The 22,579-nt window shown below is 37.1% G+C and overlaps 1 protein-coding gene across 1 annotated transcript in view; it reads right to left on the bottom strand.

The window, feature by feature from the left end:
• Positions 1-22,579, bottom strand: part of cntnap3 (contactin associated protein family member 3) — a 127,352-nt gene that overhangs the window by 56,468 nt on the left and 48,305 nt on the right. The window contains exons 5-10 of the mRNA XM_084105379.1: positions 17,057-17,260; positions 6,336-6,511; positions 5,222-5,359; positions 4,606-4,867; positions 2,876-3,019; positions 842-1,013 (exon numbers count right to left, since the gene is read on the bottom strand). Of these exons, the coding sequence (XP_083961505.1) occupies positions 842-1,013; positions 2,876-3,019; positions 4,606-4,867; positions 5,222-5,359; positions 6,336-6,511; positions 17,057-17,260 (1,096 nt within the window). The remainder of the gene's footprint in view (positions 1-841; positions 1,014-2,875; positions 3,020-4,605; positions 4,868-5,221; positions 5,360-6,335; positions 6,512-17,056; positions 17,261-22,579) is intronic.

Raw genomic sequence — 22,579 nt, 5'->3', positions numbered from 1 at the left:
AGGAGATTTACTTCAGTCTCAAAGCAAAATAAACCTATTTCTGCCTCAAGAAAAATGAACCAAACATTCACTGACATGAAACTAACAGCAGTGAACAGGACAGAGAACATGTTCTCAGTGGAATTCTGCAATATATACCCAAAACAACTTACTATATATTATAAACAGTGTGCAACGAAAAAAGAGTCACTATTATTGTGATTTTGCAATCCAGTTTTGTGTAAAAAATATCTTATCTTTGGGAGTCTGACTAACTAGAAAGTTTACAATATATGTACAGTATACACACTGCATACTAGTAATAGACAGATATATCCACATGGCCAATATTTGGCCATTTTGAGATTATTGGCACTGGTTGAAAACAATTTCTCCTTGGCAAAACAGAAGCATTACATCCTCTTTTAGTGCCGTAATCTACAGACAGCCTTGTCAGTGGAAAATCAACAATTATATGGTATGAAATAAGCATTCATTTGAACAATTTCATCTCATCTGCCATTGAAAAATGCATATCTAAAATGCATAACTAGGACTGCAAAAATACAGTACAAGTTGTATGTCATTTTGAACTAAATTGTAAACTAAAGTATAACAACACAGTTGGCTTAGTGCTCCATTTTGATTGATCAGATGGATAAATATTCAAATGAGGGCAGTTTCTCCCTGAGGCTCATCATCTGCGTCTTTTAGCAAATCAGTATTCTCGGCATTTCCATGGCTAATTAATCTCTATGTTTACATAATCAAGTCTAACGCATCTATTTGGCGGGGAAGAAAATGGAAAGCGGAACGTTTTGCGAGTTCACATAAAAGCGTAATTGACAGTAAGAGTGCTTACCTGTCAACTATCCCACACATGTCCATCTGTAGATCGCTAAAATTCCCAAACAACATCTGCTGCACTTTGATAAGATCCACTAAACCAGTGTCTGTTCGGATGAGGCGCATGCATCCTTGGAAAACATTGAACGGGTTTCTGCAGACAGTGCCGTCTTCCGTGTTCGGGCATCCTGTGGACAAAAACACAAAATGTTTCACCTGATGCCAAATATACTAAATAACTTTAAGCTATTGCAGTTATTTTTTAGTATAATTAATATACTATAATACTATAATAGTATATTAATGTGCAAGTGTGGCCATACTGTATGTGTGTGCATTTGAGTTGGAGAGAGCAGGAGAAACAGAGTGTGTGCTTTCCGTACATTATAAAACGTAATTTTCTGGCAAAAAACATGGAAATAATTTGTCGTTTTAATCCTTTTGTTTATTTGTGGCAAGCAGGGCGGGCCCGAGAGCTGTGGGAACGGAGCGAGTCTCACCGAGGAGCTCCGGAAGGATAAAAAGGAGTGATGACAGTGAAGGATGAGAGAGGACCAGGCCTGGGACATTTATGATGTGCTTTATGTTTATATTAGGCAATCGCCCGTGAGGGGTTGGTGCTTTACTTTCGTTTTGCTGTTTGTTCATTTTGCTCATTAAAATTATGTTGAACGTTCACCGGTTCCTGCCTCCTTCCTCCCTGAACTTTAACTTTTCTATATTACTATATTTATTTGCTTGATCAGTGTCGTTGTGGGTTTTGGCTCTTCTGCTGTTGTAGGCTGTTCATCATTTGGCGAGAGTGATATGGACATATGGCAGGTCCAGACCCGCCTGGAAATACTTGAACCATGCATTTCGCTGAAAATAATTGCACATCTTAGAACGTTCCTCATCCAATCAGATTCAAGCATTCAACAGCCCCAAAGTATAAATGTTCTTTCTCTTTGTCTTTCTTTATATCAATGTGGTATACAATAATCCTATTCAAATCTATGTGATAAACGAGTTAGGCCAAAAGTAATCTAAAAGTAATCAAAATGTAGTCCAATAGATTACGTTAATAACTACCATTTTCATGTAATTTGTAATCAGTAAAGTACCATAATTTACCCAGCACTATATACTAGGGGTGTAACGATACCCTCATGTCACGATTCGATACACATCACGATACTGAACTCACGATACGATATTATTGCGATACTCCAAGACATGATAAAAGGTTAGCAAAAAATGAACTGTTGATTAAAATGGTAAATTTGGTGTTACATTGGGTGTGTAAATGAATAGGCTTGGACTTGTGCTGGAAACCCAATGCACAGGACAATAGAGACACCAGAATAAAAATACTCATGATTCTGAAGCTAAAAATACAGAATTATTTTAGACTAATATGTTGCACTCTTTCACTGACTAGATATATTTAAAATAATGTAGGACACTTTTTACTGGTAACATAAGACATTTGGCATTATCAGGACCCAAAAATATTTTCCCACTGCATTATTATACATTATATTCAACATTGCACATAGTAGTTTAATATAGTACTGACACTAAAACTCTGTAAACTTGAATTTTTTTCACGCACACTTATTTTAATTTTGGGTGAACTATACACAATGCATATTGTCACTATCCACAATACATATTGTTGCACTTTTGCATTGCGTTATATTGTGACACGGTATATAGTTAAACCCCTACTATGAACATAATACGTGGTTTGACTGTGATATGATGCGCGCTCTACTGCGGCTAAGGGAAAAACATTGCAGACGAAAGAGACCGCCATGCATGCGTTACACTCTCTCCAGAGTCTGAGCTAAAGGCAATTAAGCCAGCAGTCTCCAGGAGCCGAGAGACATTCACCCCCCAAAACGTTTGAAAGGTAAACGAATGTGCTTTTCTCAGCGGAAGGTGTGTGTTGATTGACAATGCGGATTGATTAATGTGAAGGATTGGGCTTGTGCAGAGGGAAATTACCCTGAGCTAGTTTGTTGCATTGTGTTAGCAGAAGGCATGGATGGCTAAAGGTTGCTCTTACCGCCTAAGAATATCTGTCTGTCAGGAGCGACAGGGAAGGAAGAGGTCGCTGCAGAGCTGTCGGTTTGGTCCAGGGTGACTGTGAGACGCCCTCGACGGACAACTAGCTCCACTGAGTGCCACTGACCATCATTTAAATTGGCACCTGTGGAAGAAAACCAGCATTGTGGATCAGACAAAAAATAATGCTGCATTAGGGAGATTATTTTTATATAAACCTCAAAAAAAAAAAAAGGGACAGCTTTCAGCATTAGGGAATGGGATACTAGCCAAGTACTAGGGCTATTTCAGCAGAATGCAAAAATGTATATTTTGTATGCATGCAATACCTGTATGAAATCTGCCAAAAACTAGAGCACACTTACTGAATACTGTAAAAATACTGTATCCAACAACGCAAAGCTCATCTTTATTTTATTTCCAGTGTGTCAAGTGAACCTGAAAGTAACTCTTTCTTTATGCAATATTTGATTGGCTAAAAGTTGAGACATTTTTACACAAAATTGGATTATTTATGCATTTATAAAAAATTTTGCAGTGTGTTGCACAGTATGCAAATTTTGTGCATGCACAGAATATAGTCGAGCAACTACATTTATCAAAGGTGCATTACCTTATCCAAAGAGAGTTAGCGGCCGTTTACACAACACCGTTTTCAACTAAAAACAGAAAACTTTATGTGTTTTGGCTTTTCATTTAAATGACAAAAGTGTTTTAGGGGCCTGAAAGCGGTTTCAAAGCACACGTTTTTGAAAATGGTAGTGTTATCATCTCCGTGTACACCATGCATTTCGCTGAAAATAATTGCACATCTTAGAACGTTCCTCATCCAATCAGATTCAAGCATTCAACAGCCCCAAAGTATAAATGTTCTTTCTCTTTGTCTAATCTAAAAGTAATCAAAATGTAGTCCAATAGATTACCAATAGATGTTCAGTCTATAGGCATGTAGTGTTTCTTTACAAAGTGACATCGCCAACTACTGGCCTGGCAGCAGAATACAGCGTTTTTAGTCTTTTTTGCAGATCTGTGTGAACAGGGATCGTTTTGACAACGTTGTTGACTCGTCTGTATGCGAAACTTTTCAAAAATGCGAAGGAAAACTTTTCAGTTTTTAGTACATCGTTGTCATGTTAGATACATCCCACAATGCAATGTGCTCAATTTTACTATCTATCACCAGGAAAACTAAAACCATAAAAAAACATTTTCATTAGTTGATTAAATTAACATTAATTGAAATAAAATAACATATAAAATTAAGTTATTTTATCAGAATGCCAAGAGTTTTGAACATTTAAAAAAAATGTTTTTTTATAAAAAATAAACATTTATTTCCGAGATGATGCCTGTCTACCCAAGAGGTCACGTGAGAACAATATATCATGCTACTGAAATGTTTGTGCTTGCATACTGCATATTATTTTGATTAAATAGCAGGTGGTTTACCATATATAAAGTAATTCACTATTCTGCATTAATTTCATTGGTTTATCAATAAAACTAGTTTTAGCCAGAAAACTAAAAACCTTTCCTGATGTAAATGAAGATTTTTATACATATTGCATTTGTTTGATTGTCTCATATAAACATGTTTATAATTCCTCATGCTGCGTATCTCAGGTGCCACTGATGTTGACTTTGTGCTACCCTTGACTAACAAGAGATGTGTTTAGCTTTTACTATCAAACAAACTGAAACTTTATATACGTGCTTATATCTGAGTTCAACCTGCGGTGATGTCCGTCATGATCCGTCCGGTCTTGTGGATCTGTAGTCGTGCTCTCGCCTCGCTCAGATAAAGCCACAGCGTTCCTGCATTATGCTGCAGGTCAAAGGTCATCAGCAGGCCCGCTCTGTTCCACGTTCTGAATTGCAGACTGACCGACACACTTTCTCCACTGGAGACCCACGGCAAACCGAGGAAACTTCCAGGACTGGCAAACGTCGCTGGCACATCAATGGATTCGGTGCATGTAAAGGTGACATTCCCCTATGAAAGCACAAAATATTGTAGTATAACCAATACCTTTTTTTTTTATAAAAAAAAAAAATGGTTGTCTGCCTAATAAATTTGCTTCCTGGCTGTTCCTGATACCACTATCACGGTCATTACGACAATGAATTAAAGGGTTGGTAATTGGTTTAACCCCCAAATTCCCAAGGCAGTGGTTGTAAAAAAAAAAAAAAACTTGTATAATGGAGGAGAACATGGTACGGGTCACAGAAATGCAAAGCTTTCATTATGGAAAAATTAGGCAGCCAACAAATGACAATTGCTAAGAAGCAAAAAAAAAAAAAAAGCAACCCGAAGACGTAACTGTATTAACACATGGTTTCTGCTTACTGCAATGGCCACTTGCTTCTCTTTGGCTCGATTAATCACGCTGATATCGTTGTAAAGCACATTTTCCAAGCAGCCATGGAAGTTTCTTCTAGAATGGGATTTCTGGAGTCCGGCCAATGAAGTGCCACCAAAACTGATCTTGTGAAAGAAAGACAGATTCGTGTCAGGAATCACACAGATTAATGGAGTGTTACTCATTTAATATAAGCTAAACTCTATCGACACACTGGCGATACTGCATCCAACAACGCAAAGCTCATCTTTATTTTATTTACAGTGTGTCAAATAAACCTGAAAGCAACTCTTTCTTGATGCAATATTTGATTGGCCAAAAGTTGAGATATGCCGTTTTAAAAATGTTTAAAAATTAACTCATCCATGAGTCCAAAAACATGCAAAATTTGCATTTACAGTAATGAAATGCAGTAATACTTTAAAAAACTGCTATTATTAAAATAGTTTAAAAAATATAGCTCCAAGACTTAAGTGTTATCATAAGATTAGTGTGAGAAAAACACTTAGCAACCTTGTCAGTGTCAAGTTATCCCCCCCCCCCCCCCCCCCAAAAAAAAATAAATATGCAAATGCATATATTATGAGAATAATAATAATTTGTATTACTATTATTATTATTAATAATAATAATTATTAATTATTTATTTTTATTCTTTATTTCTTATGTAACTTTTGCGGCTATATTCATTTATTTTAATATTTTTTATATATTATTTATTATATTGTTATTTATTATTATTTCATACCTTTTTATTGTTTGTTTTTTATTTCTTATGTGCCTTCTTATGACCCCTATTTTTTTAAATCAATTTTATGTAAAGCATTTTGAAGTACTATTGTGTATGAAATGGGCTATAAATAAACTTGCCATGAACATGATGTGAACATGATGCTAGTTTACTGTAATATAATATATGTGTCAAAATGAACAAATTAGCAGTGTAGAAAGTGAATAAAGTGAAAGCTCTTACTAAACTAATTACACATGGACATTGTAGTTAATTTATGTTGTATGTATAATTCATGTGTGAGCAATTTAAAATGCTACGAGCTGCTCTGTAAGTTACTGGACTAATGGTGTGAGGTCGTGAAGGCTCACCTCGTTCACCTCAGAGTGACTGGAGTACTCAGCGAGCTGTAACTGCTGGGTGTTCTTGTCCACGGTGAAGTTAACTAGTCCTCGAACCCACTCGATGGTGACGTGGTGCCAGTGCTGGTCGTCCAGCAGACTGCCTAGTGACACGAGAGGGTGAACATCCCCCACCGAACCCCTGCCTGAATCAAACACAGGATCGACTGTTGGTTAGGACGCTTTGTTGATGTTAAAGAGTTTGGTTAAACCTTTCACGTCTTTCAACAGAAACTGACATTAGAAAAAAATGCATTGACCATTTCTATTTCTGAGATGTTCACTGGATTAACATGGAGGTCATGTGACAACAATGCAGATGTTTGAAACATTAGCTGTTTTACAAATAGTATTTTTATACATAAGTACATAATTTACTGTCCAGTATGTGGCAAGCAGTTTGCAGAACGTTACAAATTTTGCAAAGTTAGACATGTTCCTGTGTCAACCTATTTTGTTCATCATGGAACAACATTCCTGTTTGAAAATGTATTCCTACCCCTAAACCTAACCTTACCCATTAGTTATCCCTAAAATCAGAGGGAAATGAAAAGTGAAAAACAATGATGTATAAGCACCTAACCCTTTCTGTAAGCCTAAACTTGACATAAACTGTAAACTTGCCCCTCAAATCTGATTGGTTGATTTAAACGTTGTTAATGTTGATCCAGGAACATGTTGCTCTTGGTAAAATCAGGTCCTGCCAACTTGCAAGTTTTCATTTCCGAACATAGCCAAGTATAATTATAGCCATGTATAATTATAGCCATGTATAATTTAAGAAAAAAAGATTGAAAATTGCAGGGTTATTACTGTTAACTACAACTAAAACATAAAAAATTAATAACATTTTATAACATTGAAATAAAATAAAATGTAAAAAAAAAAAAAAAAAAAAAAAAAAAAAAATATATATATATAAGCATTTCTCATTTTTGTTAAAGTTGAAATACTAAAGTACTAAGACAACCTAAAATACTACTACTACTAAAACTTAGAAACTATAGACATGTTTTAAAAAAAATGAATAAAAATGACAAAAATACACAACAAACTTACTAAAAGTTTAAAACTAGATTAAAGACGCATCTCTTCAGCCAGGCATTCATATAGTACTTTTAATCTTACAGTTAAATCCGACCTCTAGTTCATAAACGCCAGAGGAGAACTGGCCCCGACTGAGCCTGGGTTCTCCCAAGGTTTTTTTTTCTCCATTAGGTCACCTGATGGAGTTTTAGGACACCATTAGGTCACCTGATGGAGTTTTTCGGTTCCTTGCCACTGTTGCCTTTGGCTTGCTCAGTTGGGGATATTTGGGGATATTTAATTTAATTAATCAATCAACAATACTATTGATCAGCATTACCAAACGTGGACGTTTTCCACTAGAAACAAACATTGATGTATTATTTTAATTTAATACTGTGAAGCTGCTTTGATACAATCTGTATTGTGAAAAGCGCTATATAAATAAACTTGACTTGACTTGACTAAAACTTTAGAGACAATATAAAAATAAAGCCTAAAAGTATAAGAGTGACACTAAAATAACACTGACAGTGAAATATAAGCCTGCAGGAAACTTTCATTAGGAACGTGTCACAGAATGACAGCGCAGCATAGTAACAAAGAAATATTACACGAAAATAGCATTTTCTTATAAAATGTACTCCAATAACCTTTGTTAAATTTACAACTGTGAAGAGAAGTGTAGTTGCCATGTCTGTTTGACAAGGAAAGAGAGTTAAGGTGAGGCAAACGGCACTTTAATAATCCAAACAAGACTTAAGGCAAAACAATTCAAAATATTAACAAACTATAATAGTATATCAGTGACGCTAAAACGACACACACTCACAGACACTGAAATTTAGACCTACGGAAAACTTTCTTTACAAACGTGCCACAGAATGACAGCAGAGAAGCTACATGCATGTTCTCCCTTCAATGTTTTACGTTACACAACACGTCTATCAGTTATTCATCAGAGTTCCAGTGACGTGCCGTCGGTCGAGCCGCTGGTCAGTTACCATCAGAATATAAACAAGCTCTGCTTTGTTTTTATGCACATGTGAGGACGGCTGTACGCTCTGATGTCATCTAACATTTAGTGTTTCGCTGCTCAATATTTCATGATCTTTGTTCCTTTTAGAAAGCATGCGGGACGGCAGATCTGCTGCTCTCAGCCTTGACCTCTCCTGTTCGCTCATACGACAATTATACTCATATTTGCATTTGAAGAGCAGCTCTAATTAACGCCACGGGCACATGTATAATAATATATGCCAACACTTTTTCAATCTGACATTGAAAATTTGAGAAACGCCTGTCCTCTTCTGTTATCTTGATAAAAGTGACCCTGAATTTTTGACAATTTTTGCTTGAGGCTTTAACACTGGACATCAAGTGGTGACCTAACAAAGCACCAAAATTGTAAAAAAAAAAATCCTTAAAAGGGGCCTATTATGCCCTTTTTCAAAGTCGTGACCTACTAGAATAGGTTTTCATGCTTGAATGTCCAAAAAACTCCCTCATATTCTCCATTGTTGCAGCTCCTCTCTTCCCAGTCTGTCAGTAACGCTCTGTTTAGTTCCTGTCTCTATGAAGCCCCTCCTTCTGAAAAGCACACTGTGCTCTGATTGGTCGGCTGGATCAGTGTGTTGTGATTGGTCAAGAGCTTCTAGCGTGTTTGGGAAATGTCCCACCCCTTACCATAACCGCCAGTTTAACACACTACTAACTAACTCAACCAGGCCCCGCCCCTTTATTCTGCGTATGAATTATTTAAATGAGGAATATTGTGACGTGTTTGTTCCCGGAAGAAAACTCAAGACTACAATGGAGGCGTTTCATTTATTCATTTATTCTCTGAACCACCAAAAGATATTTCCTACCGCTGTAAATAAACCCTTCTGAAATGTTTACCACTATCACCTGAAAGTCGTCCTGTTTATGCAATAGATACATTTGTCTCCCCAAAATATGCCAGTTCTTAATATAACCATAATAACACACAGTAGAAGTGCTGCCTGAGTGTCAAAGCAGTGGTTGAAATAAATCTGCAGTAAACATCTCAGCGTCTCCGTCAGAATCAGGAGCTGAGAGCGCGGTCTGCTTTAAGCAGTTGATAAGTAAGGCTTTGAGGCTTTAAAAAAAAAAAAGTTTAAAAAGTTACGGTTTTACACCAGCCAGTCACGGGTTGTGCAACAAGCATGAAGGGTTTGAGATTGTCTCGATGATGTTAATTGAGCTTATGTTGCATCGATGTTTGATATTCATATATGCCAATAAATTAAGTGTTATTTTAGCATTACTTGCATAGTATTTATTATTAATACATTAAATTAGCATTATATTTTCAGTTTCCATTGTAATTTTTTTAGTTTAGGTTTTAGTGATTATGTTAGGTGCTTTTGCCATTTTTATTAGTTTTTTTTTAAATTATATATATATATATATATATATTTTTTTTTTTTTTTTTTTTTTAGTTTAAATGTTCTAGTACTTCAGTTAGTTGCCAAGGCAAAAATTCAAGTGCATATCCACTGTGAATGTATTACTATGCATATTTAATGCGTTTAGCTTGCAACACATGCTGCAAATAGACATGAAAGGAACACGAAATCAAAACGGATTGTTTACTTTCTTAATTCATGCTTCTTGTCTTCTTTTGAATGACTCGTCAGAAAACTCATGTGTGTGTCAAAATGAACGTCAGTGGCGACCTGCAAAATAAACGGAATATCTATATTCAGGGTTGTCAGATGGATGATGGAATTATGAAGTATTGGTCAATGGCGTCAGAACACAGGCGTAATTTCCTATGTGTCCCCTCACTTTCAAATTCGTTTGTTATGATTTTTTTTCTATCGCACGCCGTCATCGCCATGAAGGAGCAGGACACAGAGAGCCTGTGCCAATGCACGCGTCCAGGAACGTCTCGTCCACACTCTAAAAATAAGTTGTAATGAGCAGGTATAGCACTGTCTGTGAATGTCCTGACGCACACACACACACACACACACACACAACGCACAGCGCGCGCCAGAATCCAGTTCTCTTTCGCGCTTGAACAAACAATAACACTCACTTTTATGCCAAAATGACCGTTTTGTCGAGTATCCTCACAAGAACAGTCTTAAATAAGTTAAATAAAATCTTAAATGAAAGTCAAGAGTAAATGAGAAAATGAAATGCACGAGATCCTGTCAGCAGCTGCAGCTCTTAAAGTGACAGCAGCCACTAATTCTGTCTGTCAGTCAAGAACAAAGGGAACAGAGCAAATTACTCACTGATCTTGACTAAAGATTGCTTTAATAAGGATTAATCTATATTTAATTTATAATTTATGCAGTGCGGACTATTTGATAACTATTCAATTTCTGAATATTTCATACCTGTTAGACAGGAAGGGCACAGGTAAATATGACATTTATTATGGGTTTATGTGAGCATTGTTTAAAGTTCACTTAAATTAAAAGTTGTTATATTTTTGAAGCCTAATAAATGTTTAAAATTTGGAGGAAAAAATAATTTTCATTGAGACATCAGTAGCCATTTTAATATCAGTGATCCTGGCCTTCATTCATAAAAAGATGCCATTAAACAATTATTTAAAATATACTGTCTTTATGTTGTTTTTACATTACAGTGGAAATTGGGTCTCACGTTATTTCATTTACACACAAAACATTAATGGTGAACATTTTTGACTTTATAAAATGATTCTCTCAAGTCTTGACAATCTATTAAATAATAAAAAAGACAGACATATTTTTGTTATACATACTGTAGTTTAGTAGCCTACTATTCTTTTTGGCAGAATTTATCATTATAATCAACTTAATTATCTCCTGGATTTTGTATCACCATAGTCCCTAAATGTATGTAAATGCAGGCAATGGGATTCAAATCGAAAAGATTGTTCACCATTTTGACCAAAGTTACACCCTTGCGTCAGAACATTGTATATATAAATCCTAACAAAGTTTGGGGCAAAACATGAAGCACTGGAGCACAACATAAACAGACATTTTGATGAATGCAAACCACCAGCAAAATGAAATAGTTTGGGATATGGGGCATAAGTCTTGATGTCACTGCTTGTTTGCAGATGTATCATTCGGCACAGACAGCAGCGAGTGTTTGCCAGCGACGAACATCTGTCTCTGCATCAAAAAACAAAACACCAACATCACATACAAAAACCCTGTTCAGCACATCTGACTCTCTCTGATTATCGGATCTTTGGCAGAGTTTGCCTTCGGATACGCTACATTTCAGTCCATTGGTGCTGGATGATTATTTAGGCTTTAGATTGGGATGTCAATATTTCAAGGACAATGAAGATTAAATTAATCCACTACATTTCTCAAACACCCCTCTGAAAATCTTTCAAATACATAATGCTGCAAACTTTAGCTAATCCAGTCAACAGGCTATATGTAAATTTCAACTTTGCACACTAAAAGGCACACTCCCTGCTGAGATGTGATCACTGCTTCCTCCAGTGCTGTAATCTTCACATTTACAAATGCCAAAGTCAAACGGAAATGGCAAATCTAATAAGTATGTTTAATGGTCAAACCAGTGCTGGTCCTAGACGTCTGGGCGCCCTAAGCAAACTATTAAGGAGCCCCTGTCAGTGTGCTCATAAAAACCCCAAAATGTTTCAGTCAACAAACAACAATGAGTTGAAACAATAATACAATAAAAAGAAGAACATTACAAACAATAGGACAAATACAATAGAAAAAAGATACAAATGAAATAAACTATTTAGGCTACTAAAATAATAGCCTACAATACAGAAATTTAATAATCAAATGTAAAAATTAAACTGCATATTCTTCACAGTATTAATGTATATACATTGATTCTTACTAAAGTTATTCAGTGAAGAGCAGTGAATGATTCTCTCAATTTCAGGTTTATTAGGCTGCTGTCACTTTAAGACAGATCTAATAAACTAATTTGCTTAAGACATGCCCCAAGATGCACATTCTGACCTATTTTGTGTAGAGCTGCACAATATATATAGAAATTTTCGGAAAATCACAAATGTATATAGCGCGATATGCATATCGCAACGGCTTACAATAACTGGGTCATGAACAAAAGACAAAGAGAAAATCACTCACTGCTCTTGGCTGAATAACTTTTGTAGTTTTAATAAGAATCAGAATATATTTAATTCATACAGTGAAAACTAAGCAGTGTTTTATTTTTACATTTGATTATTCAGTTTCTGTTGTTAAATAACCCTAATGTAGGATAACCTGAACCCCTAAACCCCGTGGTTTACACTGATGTTAAAATAACACTTCTTATGCTACAGTAAAACACTGATGTTCACTTGCAGAAGCTGTAGGGATGTTTTCTTGTCACAAAAAGAATGTGAAACATATGTAGGTTATTTTGAATATATTTTAAAGATAATTTAAATTTATTTTACACACTTTAAGCATTATCGTATCGCATTATTTAACGAGTTATCGAATATCGCATTTTTCTTCAATATCGTGCAGCCCTATTTGTGTGTGTAATTGCCCGGTTCAGCACACACCCGAAGCCCAAAGCAGCCTTTAGCCTACATGTCCGTGTTTTGCTGTTCTCATGTTCGTGTTCTCATGCCGAGACTTGACTGATTTGGATGTTACTTAGGAAGGGTGACAATGCAAGGAAAGGATTAAAGGAAAAGAAAGGAACAAAACGTGGCATTATGTTTTCATAAATGTTTTCATGAAAAAGTATAGAAAGGACCTGCACTGTGTCAAACTCATATACAGACATGAAGCATGTACTGTAAGATGTACAATCATAGATGGAGACAAGAGGAGAAAATACAGTGTAGAACAATCTGTTTTACCTTTGCAATGAGATTACATGATGTTTCATGCTTCTCCTGAGTAAAGAAAATATGAAACCAAAGAAAAAATGAATTAAAGAAAAATATCTTTAATCTTAAGGTGCAGCAGTAACATAATGTCCACTAAAAAGGCCTATAAGAATCAAATATGTCTAAATATATATATATATATATATATATATATATATATATATATATATATTTATTTTTTGTATCAAACGACCACTTTTAACACAGACAACAACATTTCTCTAATTCAAACATAGGGATTTATGCTAAAACATACTTGAAAAAAATTACAAAGAAACTGTTAAAAAGTTAACCTTATAAAATTTGCACATTTTAGTCATCTATTATTCATTATTAAGTTTCTAGCCTCCAAACTTAACACATGCAGGTATTTCCAGCCTGAAGTGATTGATATGCAACGCTGGCTCCTAAACGTCAACGTTTTAATGTCCTATAAAACAATCCAGGGCGAACGCAATGTCCTTTCGGCACAGTAAATCTCATCTAAACACGAGAAAGGCTCGGCCATCATCGGACGACAGACAACAGCAAAGTGCCATTCGTATTTCTGACAAACAGAGTCGAGCCATTATCCGAGAGAGGCCGAGCGACCACTTTAGCACTTTCAGAAACACCACTAATAAATGACGGCAGGCATCTTCAATTTGCTTGAAATTATGGTGAAAGCAGAGAGAGCAGCAGTTAGACTTCAGTTACTTCACGATGGAAAAGCCTGACAGCAGCGGGATGTGCTGAGATTTATAGATGCGAGGTGTTCAAACTCCTCCGGTCTGACCCAACTGAGCAAAAGAGACTTTATAAAGTACAACCGGTACACTATAAAGCTGAGATATGACGAAACTGCACAAGCTTGCTGAACCCTCCAGTGCTGCAATTGTCACATTTCCAAATGCCAAAGTCAAACATAAATTGCAAATCGAACACAAAAGAGTAATTGTCAAAGTTATACAGACATGCAGCATGTGAGGTTTACAACAACAGACCGATATAAAAGGAGAAAAAAACAGTGAAATCTCCTTTCTCTCCTCCGAGACAGTATTGAGATTACATGGGGAGACTTGCTGCCATGTTTCTCCTGTAATCTCACATGTGTCTCCTCTAGAGTTTAAAAAGATGCTAAAGTCTGCAATCAAAAGCAGAGATCTCATTAGAATAACATACTGATCATATTCTAACATTTCATCATGTTGAGCTATATAACATTAATTAGTTTTATGTACATTTGCTCACCTGTCTAATAAAGTACACGCAAGAGCGGCATCTCTGTCAAGTCGAAGTTAGTCACGGACGTGGAGCTCTCGGCATCTCAAAAACGCCATGCTGATATTGATCCTCGTTTTAGTTCTCCTTTTGTCCCAAAGTCTGCTTGCCATGATCCATAATGTTTGAACGAAACAACAAGAGACGCAACGCTAGACGCAACGCTGTTGTCCACGTCTGTCGCCATGGTAACTATGGCAGTACGAGCGGAAACCAGGGATAACAGGGACACTTTTTAAAAATTTCTCTGAATTTACAAATTCTTGGAAACATTTAGGATAATGGAAGCACACAAATGAAAGAAATATATAATATATATATATGTTTTTTTGGATATTTTGAAACAAAATTCTTACATATTGTACCTTTAAATAATATGAACATATGAAGAGTTCAGATGCAAAAGCCTCTAAGTGCCATCTGAAATTTTCTTCTAGAATGATCATTTTTATCAAGCTTGTATAATTTAAGTTGAGTAATTTCACTTAAATGACAATTAATAGGTAATTTGCATTGCCATTTAAGTGAAATTACTGAACTTAAATATACAAGCTTGATAAAAATGATCATTCTAGAAGAAAATTTCAGATGGCACTTAGAGGCTTTTGCTTCTGAACTCTTCATATACAACTGGTGATTTGAATAATGTATTAGTAAATGTTGAAATTAATATTAACTAAGATTAATAAATCCTTTAGATTATTTTTCATTCTTAGTTCAAGTAGTTAACTAATGTTAAAAAATGGAACCTTATTGTAAAGTGTTACCATTTTTATGTATCAAAAGGCATATTAGGAGAAACATCTAAGACAAAGTTGATACTCAAGTGAGGAGGTGAGACTCACAAGCTATGAAAAGTCAATTCTGGAAAGTGAAATAACACACATATCCCGTGTTAATTACAAAAAAAGCTCTCTTTTTTAACATTAACGCATTAACAAATTAACAATGACCAATATATTCTTATTAACCTTTGTTATTAACCTTAATATTAATTATGTTCACAGTAAATTAACTAATGTTAACACATAACATTTTTGATCTTAAAATATGTATTGAGATTAACATTAACCAAGATTAATAAATGCTGTAGAACTATTGTTCGTTGTTAGTAACTAAGGTTATTGTAAAGTGTTAAAATGAGAGCTCCGGTCTTGAATGACAGCCATGTAAACCCGCCGGTCTGTGTCGGGCTGTAAATGACATCTCATCGCACGTCTAAAATAAGTTTCCACTCAACTGAAATGATGTGAGCTCACAGAAAACAGGTCTGGAAGTAAGATTATTCCTTGATGTGTTCAGAAAGCACGTTGTACCATTGCAGTTGTACAGTTGTAAGTTAAGCAGTGTGTGTGAGGAGAGAGAGACTGGCGCTGGCAGTGACACCCGAACGCTGCGATCACAGATGGCTCATGGGAATCTGGGAATCAGTGCCACACTGGCTGCTCACGACAGACTCTCTGAATGACACCTGAAGGCTTTTCTTTACAGTCTTACACCTCATGAAGAACAAGCCTTCTGAATGTACCAGCAAACCTGATTCATTAGTGAGAGAGATAATTAATCTGCTGGAGAATTTAACTAACAGTAAACTTAAATTACTGAATAGTACCATGGTATTGTCATATGTTGCAGATGTACCATGGTAATTTCATGTTGTTCTTTAAAGTGTCTTGGAATAATATGTCCAGGTTTTATATATACGTATATATAAGCACAAAGTCCCTCCAGCGGGAGTTATTCTGTATATCAGTGTCAGTGTTTCTGAACTCCCTGAAACGCCTTCATTGTAGTCTTGAGTTTTCTTACGGGAATGAACACGTCACAATATTCCTCATTTAAATAATTAATGCGCAGAATAAAGGGGCGGGGCCTGGTTGAGTGAGTTAGTAAACTGGCGGTTATGGTAAGGGGCGGGACATTTAACAAACACACTCAAAGTGCTTGACCAATCACAACACACTGATCCAGCCGACCAATCAGAGCACATTGTGCTTTTCGGAAGGAGGGGCTTCACAGAGACAGGAACTAAACAGAGCGTTACTGACAGACTGGGAAGAGAGGAGCTGCAACAATGGAGAATATGGGGAAAATGCATAACAGGTCCCTTTTAATAAAAAAGATGGGTAACACTTTATTTTAAGGTGACGTAGTAACACATTACATCATGTACTTACTATAGTAATAACAGTAAATTATGCATAATTACAAGTAACTAACCCTAAACCAAACCCTAACTGTAACTCTATAGTAAGTACATGAAGTTAATTAAGTATAATGTAACTACGTCATTGTTACAGTGTAATTATACATTTAAGTACTGATTAATATTAAGCAACTACATGTACTTACTATAGGGTTAGGGTAGGATTAGGATTTGGTTGAGGGTTAGTTGCACATAATTATGCATAATTTACTGTTATTACTATGGTAAGTACATGTAACAAATGTAACAAGGACACTGTAAAATAAAGTGTTACCAAATAATGTAACCAAAAGAAGGCATATGAATATGGTACATGAATATTAGTACCTTTTCTAAGCAGTAGTAAGAGTTTCCCTTTGAATAACTCCAAAGTGAGTGTGTGTCCGCTGTGGCCTTCCATATGAACCAGCATCCCAGAGTTCTGCAGGGTTTTGAAGTTCATGGATAACACGTCTTTGTACGCAGGACTGGCGCTGGGATCCGGCTTGTAGAGCAAGTGACCACTGCCATCAAAACCGGCCACATCAGAGCCTGGAAACACACCAGAATCAAATACACTGTGATGATAGAAAATAACTCAAAGATCAGAGACAAGAGATCAACTGCTCAGTAAAAATGACTGATTCATGACACATGATTTCACAATGCTTGAACTTAATTCAGTAAATTAATTGTAATGAAATAAATGAACAAGCAAGCAAACAAATAATGCGTTAAAATATATAATAATCAACAAAACTAAGTAAATAAATAATGAACAATATTACTTAAGTAAATAATAATGAAATAAAAATAAATAATTATGTAAAATAAAATAATTGATACAAATAATGAACTACAACAAATACACAAATACAAATGAACTATAATAAATAAACTACAATAAGCAAATAAATAATGAACTATACATACATAAATAAATAAACTACAATAATCAATTAAATGAACTATGTATAAGTAAACTGAACTAGATAACGAACTATAATAGAGAAATAAAAATGAACTATAATGCATAAATAAATAAACAAACAAACTATAATAATCAAATAAATAATGAACTGTCTAAATAAATAAATTATGAACTAAAATAAAAATAAAAAAACAAATGTAATACATAAACTACAATGAGTAAATAAATAATAATGAACAATAAATAAATATAGTGTGTGTGATGTTCAGATGTTTAATTAGTTTCTGGTGTTTCAGTTTAATGTTCAGAGTCGCTCCTGAAGAGTGAAACACTGGGACTGTGACATTGATCTGTGTGTTTGAGTCAACAAAACCCCGGATGCAAAGAATTCAACTTTGTGCATTATAATTAGAGGCGTGTTTGAGCAGGTCTATTGGCACTTAATGTATTCAGGGACAGCTCAGCACCTTCACTGCTGTAAGTGGAGCAGAGAGAGTTTAGACCTGAGCTCCTCAGAGATGATGCAACCAGCTGACACTGGGCAGAACCTGCAGGATCTGTTCAATAAATTATACATCTGTATGAATAGATGGGGGAAAAAAAAACTCTCAATCCCTAATGGTCTGCTATATTTATGAACATATAAACAATCCAAATGCTGTGTTAATGCACTTGAGGCAAATAAACATTGTGTGTGTGTCGACGGGCTCTTTGCTGACAGCTCTCAATGGCAGAAACGCTAAGGCTCTGCAGTTCGGCCCCGTGTGATTTCAGGGTTAATACACCTCATTCAAAAAGAGCCACAGGACAAAAGCTGCCACACAGGACCTCTGAGAGACCAGTCATATATCAGCACACTGATAGAGAGAGCACAGGACACGCTCGCCTGCTCTTAGGCCATAACACATGACAGCATATGAGCTCGTAACAAGTGTTGCTTAAGACTGACATCATCCGCTATGTAAAAAAACAAAAAACAAACAAACAAACAAACAAAAAAAACAGGGAAAAAAAGAGGAAGATTTAGATTAAATGTAAACTGCCCCAAACTACTATAGTACGCTTGATTATGAATTATAAAAAATAAAAAAATAATATATATATATATTATTTATATACACTACTGGTCAAAAGTTTTAGATCGGTAAGATTTTTTATGTTTTTAAAATAAGTCTCTTCTGCTCACCAAGGCTGCATTTATTTGATAAAAAACAATAAAAATAAAACTGTTATGGTGATGCGGAGGAGATGAACCCAAATGCAGACAGTATGCAATATATACGGTTTATTGATACAACTAGACAGAATAAACAGGAAAACAAAACCCACGAGGGGGCAAAACAAGACAGGATAGACTAATTTGGACTGACAAGACTAGACTAAGACTCAGACAAAAAACTAACAACTAAGACAGGATCAAACTCTTCTTTCTAGACAAGACTTTCAACAGGTTACTCACGGATTGTTTCACACAATGAATGACAATGACTAAACGAGGATAACAAGGGGGCGGGGTGAGGAACGAGACAACACAAGCACATGGCCCAGCAAAAGGCCATGTGTGTGAACATAAAACATGGGTCTGTCATGATCCTGCCTCAAGACCAGGGAATTCAAAGACAAGAAGGCAGAATCATGACAGAACCCCTCCCTTAAGGAGCGGCTTCCAGACGCTCCCTAAGGGGACACTAAACACGGGACATGACTGACTGAGACAAGGACACAAACCAACAAAACATAAATAACAATAAAGGCAGACAAGAAAAGACAATAACTGGGTTAGGGTGAAACATCAAAAACAATAAACAAGGCAGGGGAGGTGGAGGAAACACAAAGTTCTTAGGGGGCAGTCCAGGGTGAATGGGTGGACTAGGGGTCTTGGGTTGACGGGACGATGGCTGATGGCGAGGGGTCCGGGCAGACTTGGATGGGGACACATGAGGAAAAGTCTTGGGGGAAACAGTCCGGGGTTTAGTGGAGACAGGGGTGACCGGGGAAACCCACGGTGGCTTGACAGGGGTGGAAACCGCAACAGGAACAGAAACAGAAACAGGGGGTACAGCGGGTGACAGGACAGGAATCATGACAGGGGGTTCAGCAGGCAGCTGTGGAGCGGGAACAGGAATTGGGCTCTCAGAAGCGACTTCAGAACCAGTACTGCCCAAAGCAGACTCAGAATCTACGCCCCTCATCTCCGATTCGGTAACAGCCTCTGATTCTGGGACAGAGCTCTCTGCAGCTGGCTTGGGATCAGCGCTCTCTGCAGCTGGCTTGGGATCAGCGCTCTCTGCAGCTGGCTTGGGATCAGGGTCTGGGGACAAGACAGGACTGACAGGGACTTCTAGAATCTTAACAAGACATGACAAATAATCCGACAGGGTCTTAGCAGCAATGACGACCGGCATCTCCTGACAAGGCAGAAACAGACCGCACCACTGCTTCCGCGGCTGAATCGGCCGCGGCCTTCTCTGCAGCGCTCACGACTGCAGGCACGGGAACAGCCTCCACTGCTGCAGGTTCTAGGGCAGTGCTTTCAGTAGCGGGCTCTGGGACAGCGCTTTCAGTAGCGGGCTCTGGGACAGCGCTTTCAGTAGCGGGCTCTGGGACAGCGCTTTCAGTAGCGGGCTCTGGGACAGCGCTTTCAGTAGCGGGCTCTGGGACAGCGCTTTCAGTAGCGGGCTCTGGGACAGCGCTTTCAGTAGCGGGCTCTGGGACAGCGCTTTCAGTAGCGGGCTCTGGGACAGCGCTTTCAGTAGCGGGCTCTGGGACAGCGCTTTCAGTAGCGGGCTCTGGGACAGCGCTTTCAGTAGCGGGCTCTGGGACAGCGCTTTCAGTAGGAGCAGAGGGGTCTGGGACAGCGCTCTCTGCAGCAGCGGGATCAGGACCAAGCAGAAACGAAGGATGGGAGGCTCCCTTCCTCCTCTTCTTCCTCCTAGGTCGCGGTGCAGATGCCGTTGGCGGACTGGTGAGTGGTTGGGGAACCATGGCGGGATCTGTGTCTGGGGTTGGAAGATCCGTCTCTAGGAGGGCTAATTCCGTCGCGGAGGACTCTGATGCTGACTCCCAAGAGGTCCGTCTCCCTCGCTTGCCGAGTAGACCTTCGGGTCCGGAAGACGTCTCAGGAGTGGAAGTGGGACCAGCTTGATCCCCCTGGGAAACAACACCTAGGACACAACCCTCCGGAATCACTGGCAGCTTGACTGGTGGTGAAGACAAGATAGAACCCCGCGACTCCCTCCTCGATAAACAATCCACCATATCAGCGAACGAATGGCAAACCAGCTTCTCCCGTTCAGCCAGGGGTGGAGGAGAGTTGAGACCCGCAATGAGGTAGCGGTTTAGGAGGACATCAGGCCGGAAAAACCTCCTCTCGTTCGCGACCCGAGCATACTCCCTCAATGATAGCTCTCCCTGGGAGGGAATCGGGAATTTGCCCCTCTTAGAGTCAGCGATGGTCCTGTGCCACCAATCCTTAAGATCATCTGGGTTATGCTTGACATAAGAGGACATAATGTCTGCTGGGTTCGGTCTTGGCCGGTTCATTCTGTTATGGTGATGCGGAGGAGATGAACCCAAATGCAGACAGTATGCAATATACACGGTTTATTGATACAACTAGACAGAATAAACAGGAAAACAAAACCCACGAGGGGGCAAAACAAGACAGGATAGACTAATTTGGACTGACAAGACTAGACTAAGACTCAGACAAAAAACTAACAACTAAGACAGGATCAAACTCTTCTTTCTAGACAAGACTTTCAACAGGTTACTCACGGATTGTTTCACACAATGAATGACAATGAACCGGCACAGGACAGCAAACACAAGGGGATTAAATAGGGAGAAACTAATGAGGGAAACAGGTGACAAGGGTAAAGCAATGACTAAACGAGGATAACAAGGGGGCGGGGCGAGGAACGAGACAACACAAGCACATGGCCCAGCAAAAGGCCATGTGCGTGAACATAAAACATGGGTCTGTCATGATCCTGCCTCAAGACCAGGGAAATCAAAGACAAGAAGGCAGAATCATGACAAAAACAGTAATATTGTGAAATATTATGACAATTTAAAATTACTGTTTTATATTTTAATATATTTTAAAATGTAATTTATTCCTCAGATGAAAGCTGAATTTTCAGCATCATCACTCCAGTCTTCAGTGTCACATGATCCTTCAGAAATAATTTTAATATGCCTATTTTATGCTCAAAAAACATTAATTATTATTTTCAATGTTGAAAACATTTTTTTTCCAAAATTCTTTGATGAATAGAAAGTTCAAAAGAACAGCATTTATTTAAAATAGAATATTTTCTAACATTATAAATGTCTTTAACTGTAACTTTTGATCAGTTTAACTCATCCTTGATGAATAAAAGTATTGATTTATTTTATTTCTTTCCCCCAAAAATAAAATTAAAATTCTTACTGACCCCAAACTTTTGAAGGGTAGTGTTTAATGTTACAAAAGCTTTCCATTTCAGATCAGTGCTGTTCTTTTCAACTTTCTATTCATCATAGCATCATGAAATAAAAATTTAATTTTCAACATTGATAATAATCATAAATGTTTCTTGAGCAGCAAATCATCATATCAGAGTGATTTCTGAAGGATCATGTGACACTGAAGACTGGAGTAATGATGCTGAAAATTCAGCTTTGATCACAGGAATAAATTACACTTAACTATATATTCACATAGAAAACAGCTGTTTTAAATTGTAATAATATTTCACAATATGACTTTTTGTTTGTATTTTTAATCAAATAAATGCAGCCTTGGTGAGCAGAAGATACTTCTTTTAAAAACATTAAAAATCTTACCGATCTATATATATAATTTATGTATGTATTATATATATATATATATATATATATATATATATATATATATATATATAATATATATAATACAAATATATATATAATATATA

This window comes from Abramis brama (genome assembly GCF_963993115.1).
Source record: "Abramis brama genome assembly, chromosome: 25".
In the NCBI taxonomy this organism is placed as follows: Eukaryota; Metazoa; Chordata; class Actinopteri; order Cypriniformes; family Leuciscidae; genus Abramis; species Abramis brama.
This window is presented reverse-complemented; position numbering and strand designations above follow the sequence as displayed.